This window comes from Neocloeon triangulifer, unplaced genomic scaffold (assembly GCF_031216515.1).
Source record: "Neocloeon triangulifer isolate White Clay Creek 2 clone unplaced genomic scaffold, ASM3121651v1 ptg000004l, whole genome shotgun sequence".
NCBI classification, from domain to species: domain Eukaryota; kingdom Metazoa; phylum Arthropoda; class Insecta; order Ephemeroptera; family Baetidae; genus Neocloeon; species Neocloeon triangulifer.
Window position 1 is genome coordinate 4,831,719 of NW_026775547.1, and position 16,755 is coordinate 4,848,473.

The 16,755-nt window shown below is 39.8% G+C and overlaps 3 protein-coding genes across 13 annotated transcripts in view; 2 read left to right on the forward strand and 1 right to left on the reverse strand.

The window, feature by feature from the left end:
* LOC132193523 (Ca(2+)/calmodulin-responsive adenylate cyclase) overlaps positions 1 to 7,911 on the forward strand; it is a 77,754-nt gene extending 69,843 nt beyond the window's left edge. For 3 of the 7 annotated variants that reach the window (XM_059614242.1, XM_059614243.1, XM_059614241.1), the window contains 12 exons: positions 79 to 199; positions 262 to 381; positions 883 to 1,044; positions 1,105 to 1,327; positions 1,386 to 1,510; positions 1,563 to 1,740; positions 2,472 to 4,092; positions 4,247 to 4,642; positions 5,748 to 5,988; positions 6,054 to 6,071; positions 6,229 to 6,445; positions 6,957 to 7,911. In XM_059614242.1, coding sequence (XP_059470225.1) covers positions 79 to 199; positions 262 to 381; positions 883 to 1,044; positions 1,105 to 1,327; positions 1,386 to 1,510; positions 1,563 to 1,740; positions 2,472 to 4,092; positions 4,247 to 4,642; positions 5,748 to 5,988; positions 6,054 to 6,071; positions 6,229 to 6,445; positions 6,957 to 7,324 — 3,790 coding nt within the window. In that variant the 3' untranslated portion in view covers positions 7,325 to 7,911. The remainder of the gene's footprint in view (positions 1 to 78; positions 200 to 261; positions 382 to 882; positions 1,045 to 1,104; positions 1,328 to 1,385; positions 1,511 to 1,562; positions 1,741 to 2,471; positions 4,093 to 4,246; positions 4,643 to 5,747; positions 5,989 to 6,053; positions 6,072 to 6,228; positions 6,446 to 6,956) is intronic. The other 4 variants (XM_059614244.1, XM_059614245.1, XM_059614246.1 and 1 more) reach the window with 4 other exon arrangements.
* Positions 7,619 to 9,529, reverse strand: LOC132193528 (rab-like protein 3). 5 transcript variants are annotated; one of them, XM_059614254.1, is made up of 5 exons: positions 9,428 to 9,468; positions 9,220 to 9,293; positions 8,691 to 9,055; positions 8,299 to 8,406; positions 7,619 to 8,180 (listed from the first exon to the last, which is right to left on the reverse strand). In XM_059614254.1, the coding sequence occupies exons 2-5, from the start codon at positions 9,278 to 9,280 to the stop codon at positions 8,004 to 8,006; spliced, it is 711 nt and encodes a 236-aa protein (XP_059470237.1). In that variant the 5' UTR covers positions 9,281 to 9,293; positions 9,428 to 9,468; the 3' UTR covers positions 7,619 to 8,003. The 5 variants fall into 5 exon arrangements, with proteins under 5 accessions (XP_059470237.1, XP_059470239.1, XP_059470238.1 ...); XM_059614256.1 differs by having other exon boundaries at positions 7,620 to 8,180; positions 9,466 to 9,529; XM_059614255.1 differs by having other exon boundaries at positions 7,620 to 8,180; positions 9,431 to 9,481.
* Positions 9,530 to 9,715: 186 nt separating this feature from the next.
* On the forward strand, positions 9,716 to 15,433 carry LOC132193526 (uncharacterized). The gene is made up of 9 exons (XM_059614250.1): positions 9,716 to 9,878; positions 11,205 to 11,504; positions 11,959 to 12,258; positions 12,706 to 13,002; positions 13,453 to 13,749; positions 14,199 to 14,483; positions 14,749 to 14,834; positions 14,941 to 15,085; positions 15,146 to 15,433. The coding sequence occupies exons 1-9, from the start codon at positions 9,794 to 9,796 to the stop codon at positions 15,400 to 15,402; spliced, it is 2,052 nt and encodes a 683-aa protein (XP_059470233.1). The 5' UTR covers positions 9,716 to 9,793; the 3' UTR covers positions 15,403 to 15,433.
* Positions 15,434 to 16,755: the final 1,322 nt, after the last annotated feature.

The following is a 16,755-nucleotide window of genomic DNA, read 5'->3' on the forward strand; positions in this document are numbered from 1 at the left end:
CTTTTGTAAACTGCTGCCTCAGTTTATTTAAACGTTTTGTGTGTTTGAAACAACCCGTTTGAATAATTCACTCCGCAGCTCCATTGTGCCGCAACACGTGCTGGCGGTGGTCTACGTCGTCATGTTTTCGGTGGCCGTTTTGATTCACGGCCGCCAAGTCGAGTGGACGGCCAGACTGGATTTCCTCTGGCAAATGCAGGTTTGTTTGATGGAATGAAAAAGTAATTTGTTCGCGTGTTTGTGACAAATTTATGTCCGCAGGCCAACGAGGAAAAAAGGGACATGGACGCGCTCCAGCACAGCAATAAGCGGATCCTGTTCAATCTGTTGCCAGCTCATGTCGCCACTCACTTTTTGGACAACCAGTTTAGAAACAACATGGTGAGTCGGCAACTTTCAATTTCACAGGGGTAGTGAGTAGAAAAAAGAATTAAAAATTAAAATTTTATTTGGGGTAGAAAAAAAATCAATTTAGATTTCATATTTAGAGTAAAATGCTTGATTGAGGAAAAAAAATTGTGTTTTGGAATTTGGAAAAAGGAAGGTTTGATGATACAGTTGGAAAGATTATGACATGTGCATGCAATAGAAATTTAGTGTTTTCCTTTTTCTGAGCCAAGTGTAAGCGCCCTGTAGTTTCGAACCTAGAACATTGTCATAAATTTGAGCAGATCATGTTTACATTTACTTTGGTGGTGGTTTTTCGCTTCCGGGGTAAATCTACCTTTGATTTGCATGCCCTGAATTTGAAGCAGCAAAAAAATATGAAAATTTCCTGGTTCCTCTTGGTACTTTGGCTCCGGACACAAGGAGACTGTTCCTGTAGCTGTTTGAGTATTGTTTGGTTCCTAAACTTGCATGCATTTGGGACTGCCATGGCAGAACACTTTGTCGCAGGACCTGTACCACCAAAGCTACTCGAGGGTCGGCGTCGTTTTTGCCTCCATCAACAACTTCAGCGAGTTCTACTCGGAGCTGGATGGAAACAACCAGGGCGTGGAATGCTTGCGACTTCTGAACGAGATTATTGCAGACTTTGATGAGGTTTGTTGAAAAAATGTCAATTTGAAAAAGATTTTTAAACAGTTTCCTTTTCCTTCTCAGTTATTAACAGAGGACCGATTCAGAGCAATTGACAAGATCAAAACTGTCGGATCGACTTACATGGCTGCGGTTGGACTGATTCCTGAGCTCAAAATTCTGGATGACGATAATGAAGCCACTGCTGGATTTTATCTGGGGACTTTGATCGAGTTTGTCTTCGCCATGAGGGAAAAGTTGCTCAACATTAATGAGAATTCGTACAACAATTTCATGCTGAGAGTTGGTTAGTTAAATTGAGTAATTTTTTTAATCTTTTTTTAATTTTCTATTCTTTCATCTAGGCATCAATATTGGACCAGTTGTCGCCGGAGTCATTGGTGCTCGAAAGCCGCAATATGACATCTGGGGCAACACAGTGAACGTAGCTAGCAGAATGGACTCGACAGGCTTGCCAAATCACACACAAGTACAATTTTAGATTTCTTTGTAGTTTCTTTTTACATAACTTTTTGGCGCAGGTGACGGAAGAGGTTTACCAAGTCATGAAGCACTATCCCTACGAGTTCCAATGCAGAGGAAAAGTGAAAGTGAAAGGCAAGGGTGACATGACTACCTACTTCCTAACTGATCGCAAGCAACAAGGCACAATAAGGGTGGAAGAGCTTTCTAGCCTCAGGCACAACTCGAACACGTCGAGTGAGTTGAGATATTACATTGACAACGAGTACCGATGACCTACTTTGTTGATCCACTGCTTGATCCTGCCCTCCCTTGTCATTGTACAAACCCAATTTTTCTTTTCGTTTCTGTTCCGTATTTATTAAATTTGTGTAACCTTCAGTGAACAGCAAGCATGCCTTTTCCATCCTGCCCAAACCTCTCTTTGTGAAAATGGATGTTGCTCCGCTCATCCTCCAGTGTGTGTTGGCCTCTTCCTTTTTTACTTTATATACATTTTAAAATTATTATATTGTCCGTTGATAATTATTATTTCTCTCTCTCCTAAGTCAATGCATTTCTAGGTCAAATTTGAAAGACCGAAAATTGCACTTTGTTCTTCTCAGACATTCCATCTTTCATCAACTAGAGGTAGTAACATGAAAGATGTGGTTTGCAATCATTAATCTCATCAATTCACTCGATAAAATAAAAATCTGACTGAATAAATAAACAGCACGCGCAAATGATAAAAAAAATGCAAATAAAAACTAAAATGATTAACCCTCATTACTGCGCCGCTAGGTTTTGCTCACCGATTTATTTTTTTGCACGCGTAATTTTCTTTCCCTGGCTTCCTTTTTCTAACCGGCACACTCGCTTCTACCGCTGACCGCACCCAGCTCTGCATGCTAACCCTGATAGACCTAGTAAGCATTCACACAAGTTCAGACTCATTTTGCTCGCTCTCATTACTGCCCACGTTTCAGACAACATGTACGGAGGGGTGGCCACCCCGTTGGCCCTTGTCCATCAGCAGGGCCCAGGAGACATTCGCAACGGGCGCCGAGCCCTCGGCCTGTCTCTGAACCGCGACGACTCGTACCCCATGCGAACCGGACCCAGACTTCCACCCCTTCGAGAAGGTGATGGTGCCAACCACAATGGCACTGGGGGTGGAAGTATGGGCGCCGCTGCGGGGGAAAACGAACCCCTGCTGCCCAGCAACGGGCTCTCCAACCACCACAAAATCGTCCCGGCCCAAAAAATGAACCCCCTCCGCCTACCCGAACTGAACGGACACAACTACCCCTCGGCAGGCAGACACCACAACGTGCAATTAGTACAAAACTCCTCCACCGCCCTGCAACCCTCCCTTCTGCCGGCCGCCGAGGCCAGATACACCCCGCCCTGGCCAAGAGGCGCCAACTCGAATGAAAAACCTCCCTACTTGAAACCACTGCCCAAACTGCCACCCAAAGAACACCGAGTCAAGCCCTCGCACCACCCCAACTCGGCCGCGCCACCCCTCCCCGTCCGCCAACACCAACCCCTACCCATGGTGCCTCCACTCGCCCCGAAGGAACGCAAAGGAGGCCCCGACGAAGTTCGCAGCAGCCGCCTGAGGAACCTCCAGAGGCACTACTCGGAAGAGAGTCTGGCCGATCCGCACCACCAGCTGCTGCGCATCCACAGCTCAGCCGACGAAATCAGCTCACTGAACCACTCGCCGAGCATCAGTTCGTCGGACGAGAGCTACAGCCGGACGACTGATGCGGCCGACTCGCCTTCGCCGCCCCCGGCCAGCGCCGAAATCAACACCGCCCGCTGGCTGTACCCCTCGGACATCCAGGTCGACCCCTCCTCCCTGGAGAACTCGCCCCGAACCTCCCACGACTACATCCCTCACTGCTACCTGCCAGGCAGTCTGACCAAAAACGGCAAGTCGCCCGAAGGCGCCTCCGGAGGCTCTCTGGGCAAAAACCGCAGCTTCTCCCCCAAGCAGCTGCGACGACCGTCCCCCACCAGTTCAAAACCGCCCGCCGTGGTCGACCTTCTGCCCATGTTCATCGACTCCTCGGCTTCGGTTGTGTCAAGTCCTCTGCCTCCCCACTTGGATGGTGACGAATCCTACAAGGGGGACAGTTGCGGCAGTTTTGAGTACGTCGGACGTCCGAGGTCTCTGGCGCAGCCCAAGCAGCGACCCAACATTGTGACCAACGCCAACACCAGGAAGACCAGTTTGGAAAAGGCGAAAATGCCCTCGCCGTTGACGTCAGTTCCGGAAAAATTGCCATCAACACCAGAAGGGTCGATGACCCGGCGGGGCAGCGGGGAGGAATCGAGCAGAGGAACCACCCTGAGTTTGAAGAAGGACGGCTCGAGCCAGACCGAGAAGTCTATCGTGAGGAAGGTGTCGCCGAAAATTCCCAATTTCGAAAAGGAAATCCAAAAACTGTTGGACGAAAATCAAAAGGTGCTTTCGCCGACGTCGGCCAAAACGGTGCCGCCGAGGAACAAGAAGGAGATGTCGCTGGAAGAGCTGCAGAATGTGAACCAAGTGTTGGCCGAACTCGGACAAGCCAGCCTGCAGAGCCACCTCATCGCCAGGTACAAAATTAACCCTGAGGGAATTGACGCATGCAAAAATTAAAAGAAATATTTGTTTTTTAGTTTTAATCACAATTCTGCATTTTAGCCAATTTGCCAATCAAAATAATTTCAAATTAATAAATTCATTTTTAAACGTTCGTCCCTGGCTCAGGTACGTCCACCTTAAGCAGCAGCAGCAGCCGGCGGCGGTGCCAGCGATGCAGCGCGACCACCTGAACAACAACCCATCGGCGACGACCACCACTCAGGTGGGCTTGGCCGCCCTGCAGGAGTTGGCCAAGCGGCAGCAGGACGAGCTGAACACGAACCTGCTGGAGCGGGCGGGCGCCATTGTTAGATTTGACCCGTTAGAGAATAAGATGACCTTGCACGTGGCCGGCGAGGCCAAAAATTCACTGCCCATTAGGGACAGGGACGGCTCGCTCAAGAGGGCGAGGCTCGAGGCGCAGCAGCAGGCGCAGAAGCTGCAGAAAAAATTCCCACTCGAGATCCCGACGGAGCAGTCGAGCTTGCCGGACGAGCTGCGGCTCCGCGCCAAGTTCCTCAGGTAATTTCGCCGCAGTCACTTTGGCCCACACGCAGCATGACAACTTATTTATATTGGTTGGTCAAATTAATTAACCAATTAACAAGGAAAATTTTGGAAAAATTGAGACATTTATTTGTACTTGTACAACACATTAGGAGATTTCAACTGTTTAAATAATTTTTAGTAATTTTAGAAAAATGTACAAAATCCTTTAATTATTTTGTCACTCCCTGTTGATTAATGTCAGCTTAACAATTAATTTTTATCAAGTGCTGAACGGCAATTTTTGGCACTAATTCTGAACTAAATAATTGAAAATGAAGCTTTTATTGCTTTTATTGTGGGTCAGGCTAAAACAAATTGTCTTATCGGCCCGTTCCTTTATTGAGTTTACAGAAACCAAGGCAAGCTCTTCCAAAGTTGCTTTTTTTCTAACTCTTTAAAAATTGGAAATGGTGCCAAAATGTGCTATTTCTCTTTTGTAGCTTCTGAATGTTTAACTCTATAATTACGATAATTATTATTTCTTTTGAAATGAGACCCAAAATTATGTACCGTAGTTAAAAATACAGTAGGAACTCACTAGCTGATTGAAATAATTAATCTTTTCAAAATTTGACTGCTGATTACTTTTTAACATTGATTTAATGTGAAAACAGACTGACTATTTTAGTTTCACTCCGCACATCTTACTGTCTGCAATGCTCGCCGAGGACTAAAACAACTAACTTATGGTGATGGAAAAACGAAAAACACTCCACTCTGCAAATATTTCTTTCATGCATCAGTAACTGACCCTGCTCTTCTCTCTTTTACTCCACACTAACACACACTTACTTTTGGCAGTGAATTTTTGTGCTTTGTGCCTCTCGTATTCTTTAGTCAAAAATATTTACCCGAAATTCCCCACTGTAGTTTTCTAGACCAACATTTGTAAATATATCAAAACATATATCAAAAATTCGCTTTAGAAATGAGTGAATGCCATTTCATTACTAACTTATTAACCATATATCTATCAAGAGTGGCATGTCCTGCAGCATGTTATTGGGAACTAATAATATTTAATGTGGAAAATAAATTATAATTTTGCTTAAAAAAAATATTATATATTTTTTTACAGCAGCAGCCCCGCGCCGGCGTCTGCGAAGGAGAGCGAGTATGAAAATATGGAAAGTGACGTGCCTGATCAGCAAAGTGATGATGAGGCCAAAAGGAAGACTGAGCAGGAGGTTTCGAAAAAAGAGCCGGAGAAGATCCTCGATCGGCAGCAGCGCGAAGTGGACGATGAGGAAAGGCGCGAACAAGAGGAAATCGCAAGTTTCGAGGAAGAAGAACGAATGATTGCCGAGCAGGTGGCCAAGGTGATTTGCTAAATTCAAATTCCAGTTTGTTTTCATTTTATATTTCTTATTTTCTATGCATGCAGCCATTTTTGAGATATCAGGTGAGAACAAAAAATCCAATTACTTTTTCAACTAATACTTCTAACCTGTTAGATATCAAAACATAATCATTTTAAACTGAACTAACCGCCTCACAATCAACCAGATATTTAATTATTAAAAAATTTCTCTTTCTAAAACTTTATAATTGAATTCTAGGAGGCTGAAGAAGCAGAGGCGGCAGCAAAACTTGCAGCCGAGGCCACTTCAAAGTCTGAACAAGGTGAACAGTCAGAATGGAGCGAAGACGATGACGAAGAAAACGCAGCGTCCGAACCTTTACTCAACGACCGTGAATCGACCGGATACACAACTGATGATGGTATGCTCGAAAACGTCTCCATGCTCAATGAGGCTGGACTCACTGATGCAGAAGGTAATCTTATTATTTCTAATAAAATGAAAGCTTGCAAAAAGTTGAATAAATTTAGGTTATTTTCTTTATTAATTTTGAATTCAGTTTCAACTAAGAATATAATATTTGAATTAAAAAAGGTTTGATTTCAAGTACATAAATACATGAATAAATTCTGGATTTTTAATGTTATAATTATTGAAAAAGAAAAATAAAACTTCTTCATTGTTTGAATGTTTGTAGTGATAATTTTCTTGTTAAACAAATTATTAGTTATGGTTCAGTTGTGGTTCGCTTGATGAAACTTTTCATTAATTTATATTATTTTTTCTTTTCTTTTAAAACAAATAAAATTACAAGAAAACAATTATTTATAGCTGAAATGCCACATTTTTCATCTATTATAATTTTTAATAGGATATTTTAAATTTCTCCTGGAAATAACCAAAAGAAAATTTTTACAGTTATCAATCAGTAAATCATTTTATAATGGCCATTATATTTTACAACTAAAAGCCCATGTTTTGTGTAGGTGCTTTGAGCGACGTGAACTCAGTCTTCGATGACCACCGACTTGTAGATAACGACTTAGACGACGCGAGCATTTCATCACGCGCCTCGTCTCGGCTCTTCGACTCTGACGCCGTGCTCAGCCTGGACTCGCTTAACACGATGTTTGACTCCGAATATGACAACTTCCGAGGCGCAGGTGGCGGCGGCGGCGGCGGAGGAGGAGGCGTCGTTTCCGACGACGAGATGTTCCACCACGAGACCATCTCCGACCTGGACCTGGACTACTTTGAGGACATCAACCTGGCCAACATTCGGTCCATGTCCGAAAGCATCACAAGAAACTTTGGCCAGCCGTGCAGCGAGACCGACCCTGACAGTGACGTGTGATAAAATCAAAATTAAAACTTAGTGCAAGAAAAGAGACTGACAAGCGGAATTTTCGATGAATGTGACACGGGTTTTTAACAAAAGAGACTCTCTAGAACGAGCAGAGCAGATTAAGTGTTGTAAAAAATGTATGTGTTATTTAAAACCAAATCCTGCGAGTTTTTGGATTTGACGATTTTAATTTATTGACGTGCTCTCCGGTGGCTTTCACTTTTTTTTATCAATTTTATTTCCAAACCTGGATTTTTTTACATGCACAAAAAGTAAAGAGAAATCAGATCCGAGTCTTCAAAGCACAAAAACTCTGAATCAGCAAAAGGCAGATGATTCCGTATGCCTCTGTGATATTAATTCTTGTGCAAACTTGACGTACCACTCTATATTCTACAAACTAGTCAGTTTTCCAAATTATGCCGATCCGTTTTAAAACCACAGTAAAAAAATTAATAATACTCAATTTGCTTGGTTGGACTATTTTTATCCGAGTTGCATTATAATTATGGTTTGCCGGAGAGACCCAAGAAATTATAGAGTTTAAATTTAAAAATTAATTTAAAAAAACAAAGCAATAAAAATTTCACAATAACTTGTCTCTTTTTCATTTAAATTATCTACAGTCTATTTTTCAGATAAAAATTCATCACAAGAATCATAAAAGTTCAATATTCATTGAGAATTTTCAGTCATTATGATAGCCCTTGTAGGGTCGACTGCGTCTGCTGTCCACCACAAAAGGAGGCGCTCGGTCCCGAGCCTCTCTAGTTTGGTATTTGCGTTCAATCACTTTGTCGAAGAACCGTGCCAGTTTCACTGCAGCACTCGAACCAGCAGCAAGAGATCGTCCTTCATGACAATCCTGTAAATGTATAATTCAATAATATTAATTCCCCAAATTTAAAACTCGGGGTTGTATAATTTTTAAATTAAAATTCATTATCAAATTAAAATATATGTATAAAAATTAGAGTCCTCACCACAACTATTTCATCAGCTCCACACTCTTCTGCAATCGAAGGTGATCTTCTGCTGGTTCTCAGTTTTTCAACTAGGTCACTTTTGGTTCCTATCACAAGAATTGGAATCTGAAATCAGGAAACAAATAATTATATTTCATTTCAGTCAATTTCAATAATTAAAAATGCATTTAAATTGGTTAAAAAAAATTTGATGTTAGGGAAATTTTTTATATTTGTATTGTCGCATTCGTTATTGCAATCATTTTCAATCTTAAGAATTTGCAATTTAAATTTAACTCTCAACTGTGATTATAACCACTTTTTAATAACCATTTTATATTAATGAGAAATCTTTTGTTTTGTTTTAATTATGTGGACACTTTTTTAAAATTATATTTTGCTCTTCACACCTGAGTTGATCCGACAAATTGCTCAGGGTCAAACTGGTCGGTGGCCACACTGCGGCTGCTGCTGGCGCTGTCCCTGTTGAGCACCTCGGCCAACCACTTGCGCAGGTTCTCGTGGCTCTTCCGGTTGCTCAGGTCGTGCACCAAAATAATGCCGTGCGTAGGATTGTAGAAGACGTTGCGGGCGTTGCGGTGGCTGCTGCTGCCGCCGATGTCCCAAAACTCGACAAAGTACGACTTCTGCGCCGGAGTGCCTTCTCGGAACTCGTGCAGTTTGACCTCGACGGAGCAGCCGACCGTCCAGGGCGGGCTGCCCACCAGAGGCTCGCCGTGGCTCATCAGATGCACCAGCGACGTTTTTCCGACACCTAAAAAAAAAGTATTCAATTCTAATGAAAAGTTCAAATACATAAAAAGGAAGTTTCTAGTTTCTACCGAAGATAAAAACATGGCAGAGAGTTTAAAATTAAGATTATTACAGGCTCAATTTTAGTTTTTTCCTTTGTGAATTAATCATGACATCTTTTCGTACCTGAATCACCAACGACGATCACTCGCACTTTGTCCATCGATGCCATTTCTGGTCGGTGCATGTTGGCAGCTCATCTGCTTAAAAAAATTATGCCGAATTAGCCTCATAATTGAATCAAAACTCACTTAAGTTTTTAGTTCCTTTTGAACACAAAAGATTAACATTACGACTTTTTGAAAATGAAAAGAAGAATAACAATAATTTGTACTACATAAACTTGTCTTCTAGTAAAAAGAAAAACAAAACCAATGATATGATAGGGTGTAGGGTGGATGCGATGACAGCGCCATCGGGTGTCATTTTGCTCGAAGCTTCTCTGTACAAGATTGAAGACCATGACGTCATCACCAAAATTCCGACCGACCAATCATATTGCACGATTATTGCACTCGGGCCTCGGCTGATTGGCTGAGAGCTCGGCGACCGTCGGCAACAAACGACGAACGACGAATTTTGAATTCGTTTTGTTGGAAACTTCTTGGTTGGAAACTGCAGAACCGAACCGATTCCACTAAGTAAGCCAGTTCCACATAGACGGTCGTCGGCGTAGGATCTTTCCGGGCAGTTTCTGAAAATGTGGCGATTTCTCACGGGTGGCGGTGGCGGCCCGCCTAAAAGGCCCAAACTCGATGGCGAAAAGGACAAAGCTGCTGCAGCAGGTGCAGATTCAGATCCTAATGATCATTCTAAAAATAAGAGACGATGAATCTTTTTCAATTTGTCAATTCTCACCTTATTTTCGTGTCCATTAATATGATTATATGCCGATTGCATTCAATTATACCGGCTGTTTTATTATGTTATTCGAAAAATTCTTTCGATTTTCTGCGATGTTCATTCCTCACATTTCACAATATTTTTTTTTAATTCTTATTCTTGAACGGTTTTGAAATTCCGGCGAAATGAAACCGTTAATCTGCTGAGATTTTTTTTTTAAATTTACTTCTACTAACAAAGGTTATGTCTCTTACTAAAACATACGAATCAATAGTTATATTTATGAGAAGAATTTTCCAACTGTGTTAATACAAAAATTACTCTTTTTATAATGAGAATGTCTCAAAAAGAATTCTACATTTCATTTAAAACGGATTCGGCAAGAATTCATCGCAATGAATAAAAATCTTTTAGACATTTCAATCTAATTTTATCTGTTTATAAAACTTTTGATACTTATTATATAAAAAATTCTTTTTCTTCATTATTCAAAAAAAGACGTTATCTAGCAGCGTTGAAATCGCCTAAATAATTCTTGTGACGGGATGTCAAAAAAATTCTTTTCGACATCTCACATTCTCCTTGCAAATGCAAACAGTTCTCAGATTAATTTTTGATTTGGTAAATTTCTCTTCAAATAATATATTATATTGGTTTGAATGGGGTCCAAGAACTTTAGATTCTTGGGAAAAAAAAATATTTAGAATTAAAAACAGTTAAAAATGGCGAAGTGCAGATTTCAAAATAATTATCATGTTTTGTATTTCGTTGTTAAAGTATTGAGAACTTATCCTTTTTAACATTCCATGAGACCAACAATATAATTATGAATTATTTTTTAAAAATTATTATCAAATTTTTGAAAGAATTGAAACACTAGGGGCAGTTTTGCTGTATATTTAAAAAATTGTATATTATGCTGAAACTAAGAATTGGATCGAAACGTCCGTGTTTCTAAAATTCAAAATTATTTTTATGAATGTCCCAGCACATTATAAACTTGATGATTGTGTTTATTTCGGTTTATTTTATCATTTTTTCCCGCTAATTTTAACATAAGATTCTCACTATAGCTGATTTGTGTTTTTGCATCTCATGTAAACGACTTAGAATAATTTTAAATTATTTGAAAGTGGTCTCTGCGGTCTGAAATCAGAGTAAAAAAATCTGATTTTCGCACTCACACAGCATCTTAGCATTTTCTAATTTAGATTTTGGAATTCGATTATGATTTATGATCATTGAAATGACAATAATAATAATTGCAGGACAAAATCGTGATGAGGGAAAGCAAGAAGGACAAAGTCGCGCCAATGTGTCCCAGCAGCAGCTGGCCTATAGCTCGTCGACACTCGAATCGGTCTCTGCACAACTTGGAAGCAGGCAAAGAGATCAAGAACTGCTTGCCAGTTACCCAGAAGTACAAGCAGCCGCGAGCCGCCCGAGCCAGGTTGTGGTGTCAAGCCTTGGAAATTATGAGCAGAGAGTTGGCACAAAGCATGATGAGCATAGAGGCGCTGGTCAGTTTAACACCCATGCTAATGCTCACTACTTGTGGCAGTTGCAAGGTATATTACATTATTTTTGGATTATTTAAAAATTCTTCTTATATTGTTGTAGGAATTGAAACACTAGATCAGTTTTGCTGTAAACTTTTAAAAATTGTATTATGCTGAATCTAAGAATTGGATCAAAACTTCCGTTTTTCTAAAATTCCAATTTTTTTTTATTAAATGTCCCAGTACATTATAAACTTGCTGATTGTGTTTATTTCGGATTATTTTATCATTTTTTCCCGCTAATTTTAACATAAGATTCTCACTATAGCTGATTTGTGTTTTTGCATCTCATGTAAACGACTTAGAATAATTTTAAATTATTTGAAAGTGGTCTCTGCGGTCTGAAATCAGAGTAAAAAAATCTGATTTTCGCACTCACACAGCATCTTAGCATTTTCTAATTTAGATTTTGGAATTCGATTATGATTTATGATCATTGAAATGACAATAATAATAATTGCAGGACAAAATCGTGATGAGGGAAAGCAAGAAGGACAAAGTCGCGCCAATGTGTCCCAGCAGCAGCTGGCCTATAGCTCGTCGACACTCGAATCGGTCTCTGCACAACTTGGAAGCAGGCAAAGAGATCAAGAACTGCTTGCCAGTTACCCAGAAGTACAAGCAGCCGCGAGCCGCCCGAGCCAGGTTGTGGTGTCAAGCCTTGGAAATTATGAGCAGAGAGTTGGCACAAAGCATGATGAGCATAGAGGCGCTGGTCAGTTTAACACCCATGCTAATGCTCACTACTTGTGGCAGTTGCAAGGTATATTACATTATTTTTGGATTATTTAAAAATTCTTCTTATATTGTTGTAGGAATTGAAACACTAGATCAGTTTTGCTGTAAACTTTTAAAAATTGTATTATGCTGAATCTAAGAATTGGATCAAAACTTCCGTTTTTCTAAAATTCCAATTTTTTTTTATTAAATGTCCCAGTACATTATAAACTTGCTGATTGTGTTTATTTCGGATTATTTTATCATTTTTTCCCGCTAATTTTAACATAAGATTCTCACTATAGCTGATTTGTGTTTTTGCATCTCATGTAAACGACTTAGAATAATTTTAAATTATTTGAAAGTGGTCTCTGCGGTCTGAAATCAGAGTAAAAAAATCTGATTTTTGCACTCACACAGCATCTTAGCATTTTCTAATTTAGATTTTGGAATTCGATTATGATCATTGAAATGACAATAATAATAATTGCAGGACAAAATCGTGATGAGGGAATGCAAGAAGGACAAAGTCGCGCCAATGTGTCCCAGCAGCAGCTGGCCTATAGCTCGTCGACACTCGAATCGGTCTCTGCACAACTTGGAAGGCAAAGAGATCAAGAACTGCTTGCCAGTTACCCAGAAGTACAAGCAGCCGCGAGCCGCCCGAGCCAGGTTGTGGTGTCAAGCCTTGGAAATTATGAGCAGAGAGTTGGCACAAAGCATGATGAGCACAGAGGCGCTGGTCAGTTTAACACCCATGCTAATGCTCACTACTTGTGGCAGTTGCAAGGTATATTACATTATTTTTGGATTATTTAAAAATTCTTCTTATATTGTTGTAGGAATTGAAACACTAGATCAGTTTTGCTGTAAACTTTTATAAATTTTATTATGCTGAATCTAAGAATTGGATCAAAACTTCCGTTTTTCTAAAATTCCAATTTTTTTTTTTTATTAAATGTCCCAGTACATTATAAACTTGCTGATTGTGTTTATTTCGGATTATTTTATCATTTTTTCCCGCTAATTTTAACATAAGATTCTCACTATAGCTGATTTGTGTTTTTGCATCTCATGTAAACGACTTAGAATAATTTTAAATTATTTGAAAGTGGTCTCTGCGGTCTGAAATCAGAGTAAAAAAATCTGATTTTCGCACTCACACAGCATCTTAGCATTTTCTAATTTAGATTTTGGAATTCGATTATGATCATTGAAATGACAATAATAATAATTGCAGGACAAAATCGTGATGAGGGAATGCAAGAAGGACAAAGTCGCGCCAATGTGTCCCAGCAGCAGCTGGCCTATAGCTCGTCGACACTCGAATCGGTCTCTGCACAACTTGGAAGGCAAAGAGATCAAGGACTGCTTGCCAGTTACCCTGAAGTACAAGCAGCCGCGAGCCGCCCGAGCCAGGTTGTGGTGTCAAGCCTTGGAAATTATGAGCAGAGAGTTGGCACAAAGCATGATGAGCACAGAGGCGCTGGTCAGTTTAACACCCATGCTAATGCTCACTACTTGAGGCAGCTGCAAGGTATATTACATTATTTTTGGATTATTTAAAAATTCTTCTTGTTGTAGGAATTGAAACACCAGATCAGTTTTGCTGTAAACTTTTAAAAATTGTATTATGCTGAATCTAAGAATTGGATCAAAACTTCCGTTTTTCTAAAATTCCAATTTTTTTTTTTTATTAAATGTCCCAGTACATTATAAACTTGCTGATTGTGTTTATTTCGGTTTATTTTATCATTTTTTCCCGCTAATTTTAACATAAGATTCTCACTATAGCTGATTTGTGTTTTTGCATCTCATGTAAACGACTTAGAATAATTTTAAATTATTTGAAAGTGGTCTCTGGTCTGAAATCAGAGTAAAAAATCTGATTTTCGCACTCACACAGCATCTTAGCATTTTCTAATTTAGATTTTGGAATTCGATTATGATTTATGATCATTGAAATGACAATAATAATAATTGCAGGACAAAATCGTGATGAGGGAAAGCAAGAAGGACAAAGTCGCGCCAATGTGTCCCAGCAGCAGCTGGCCTATAGCTCGTCGACACTCGAATCGGTCTCTGCACAACTTGGAAGGCAAAGAGATCAAGAACTGCTTGCCAGTTACCCAGAAGTACAAGCAGCCGCGAGCCGCCCGAGCCAGGTTGTGGTGTCAAGCCTTGGAAATTATGAGCAGAGAGTTGGCACAAAGCATGATGAGCACAGAGGCGCTGGTCAGTTTAATGCTCACTACTTGAGGCAGTTGCAAGGTATAATACATTATTTTTGTGATTATTTAAAAATTCTTCTTTTATTGTTGTAAGAATTAAAACACTAGATCAGTTTTTTGCTGTAAATTTTTAAAAATTGTATTATGCTGATCTTCAGAATTGGATCAAATCGTCTAAATATCTTATTATTTAGTTCCTTCTTGTCCCTCAATTTAGTTATTTTTTGCAAAATATATAATTGTTTATGCTTGCTATTTAATTCTAGATTTTATCACTTGTTGTATTTAAATTATTGTGTTTGTAGTTCCTCCATCAGGTCTGCAGGCTGTGAAAGAAGCTGCCTCTTCACTTCAGATGAAACCAGTGGATGGACACCTGCAGCACAGAAAGGTATGTACTTTGCTCTATTATTTAATAAATATAAAAACTTTAATTCTGAACAACACTGCATTGAAATATCTCAGAAAAGGCTAATTAATATTTTTATTTTTTTTAGTACATCAAAGTGGCGAAACTCAGTGATGCATTGAGAGACAAAATTTTGAATCAGTCGATTCCCCCGGAGGATTTTGCCGATCTGGGTGTTGCTGACTTGAACCAAATTCTTCAAGCCAATGACGAGAGGCCACCCAGGAATGCCAGTGAGCTAAACAATAATATTATTTAATATAAGAATTAAATTTTATTTTTAATATCTACAGCCAAGGCAGTCCTCCAGAAACAGGTCATCAAGCTGCTGAGGAGCTCGATCAGAGAGCCGCAGTTCAAGGACTACAGACTATGCCTTCTGTGCAATCTTGAACATGCACAGATGCGCCACCAGATTTGCTTTCATGCGTTTGCATGTAGAAGCTGTTGGGACAAAAAGCAAGGACAGCTGATCATGTGCCCGATTTGCTTTCAGAACATGAAGGTCGAGGACGTCGACGAGATCTTCTACAAGAGGGTTTTGTCCTGAAACGGCACATGGCAGTGTTTAAATAAAATTCGTTGATTTAATCAGGTGTTTGTATTATGGCTTTATTTACTCATGCAAAAGCAATTGTGAGTGTTGCCCAAGCAAGTCATTCTTCTTTTTAGCTATCCAATATGATAATGTGCTTCCTTATTTTTCTATTAATATATCCTTTGCTCCACATTGGCCATTAAATATGTCGAGCTCTTTTATCTTGTGGTGAAAAAAAAATGAATCTACAGAGGGAACACCGCAGGGTGCTGAAAAAATATAAATTAAGAATTTGGTTCATTTTTCTCAAATTCCTAAACTATTTTTGAAGTTAAAATTTCCTAATGTGTTAGATATGCAGACAATTTACCAATTTTTTCCTTATTAATTAATTGGTTATATTCTCACTAGGCCAAGCCAACCAAAATAAATAAATTGTCTTCATGCTGCGTGGTGGGCCAATGTGACTGCAGCGGATTTACCTAAGGAACTTGGCGTGGAGCCGCAGCTTGTCTCGGCAGGCTTAGCCCGACTGCTGCCCGCTGGGATGTTGAGTGGGATTTTTTCTGCAGCTTCTGCTCTGCAACTCGCCCTCTTGACCGAGCCGTCCCTGTCCCTAATGGGCAGTGAATCTTTGGCCTCGTCGACCACGTGCAAGGTCATCTTAATCTTAAGGGCCAAATCTGACAATGGCGTGAATGGCGCCTGCCCGCTCCAGCAGATTTGTTTAGCTCGTCCTGCTGTCGCATGGTAATAACTTACTTTAAAAATTTCATTGCTATTACTTTCAACAGTTTCAACCAAACATGAGCTTACATGACATATCCAACGAGATTCTAAAAGCATTTAATTTGATTAATAATTTTTATAACCAAAATATTATTTTTTGGGAGATTTCAATTGCCGTATAGATAAATATTGCGAAAAGGGAAAACATTACTTGATTTAACATAAAGATTTGGGCTTTTACTTGCTAATGATAGCCAAATTCGGACCTACGGAAATAACGCGCACGGTAGTACCATCGCTTTAAATTTTAATATTTTTTAGTAAAAATTTCCACTTCTCCAAACCATTTACAAATCAAAACACGCTAATGAAAGCCCACCACCCAGTAGAGAGCACAGCTTTCCTTGTGTGTCAACAGCCCCAACCAATAAATAATAAAAATAAAAAAGGCCCTGCATTTAAAGTTGATTTTGAAAGGAAACAATCTACGATGAAAATGATTTATAAAAATAAGGGTAAAATTGATGATTTAAACTCATATCGGGGTTTTTCACCGTGTAATAACGTAATACATTATGCAAACTATACTTGGTAAAATTCTGGCTACGAGACTTTTGGCGAAACTCGGGGATTTAA

Bases quoted from the DNA above. Each gene is read 5' to 3' on its own strand.
- LOC132193528 (XM_059614254.1), bottom strand. From the start codon at position 9,280: ATGCACCGACCAGAAATGGCATCGATGGACAAAGTGCGAGTGATCGTC. The intron at 8,407-8,690 runs GTGTGAAGAGCA...TCCTGATTTCAG, and splicing joins AATTTGTCGGATCAACTCAG to ATTCCAATTCTTGTGATAGG. The intron at 8,181-8,298 runs GTGAGGACTCTA...ATACATTTACAG, and splicing joins GAGCTGATGAAATAGTTGTG to GATTGTCATGAAGGACGATC.
- LOC132193526 (XM_059614250.1), top strand. From the start codon at position 9,794: ATGTGGCGATTTCTCACGGGTGGCGGTGGCGGCCCGCCTAAAAGGCCC. The intron at 11,505-11,958 runs GTATATTACATT...TAATAATTGCAG, and splicing joins CTACTTGTGGCAGTTGCAAG to GACAAAATCGTGATGAGGGA. The intron at 13,750-14,198 runs GTATATTACATT...TAATAATTGCAG, and splicing joins CTACTTGAGGCAGCTGCAAG to GACAAAATCGTGATGAGGGA.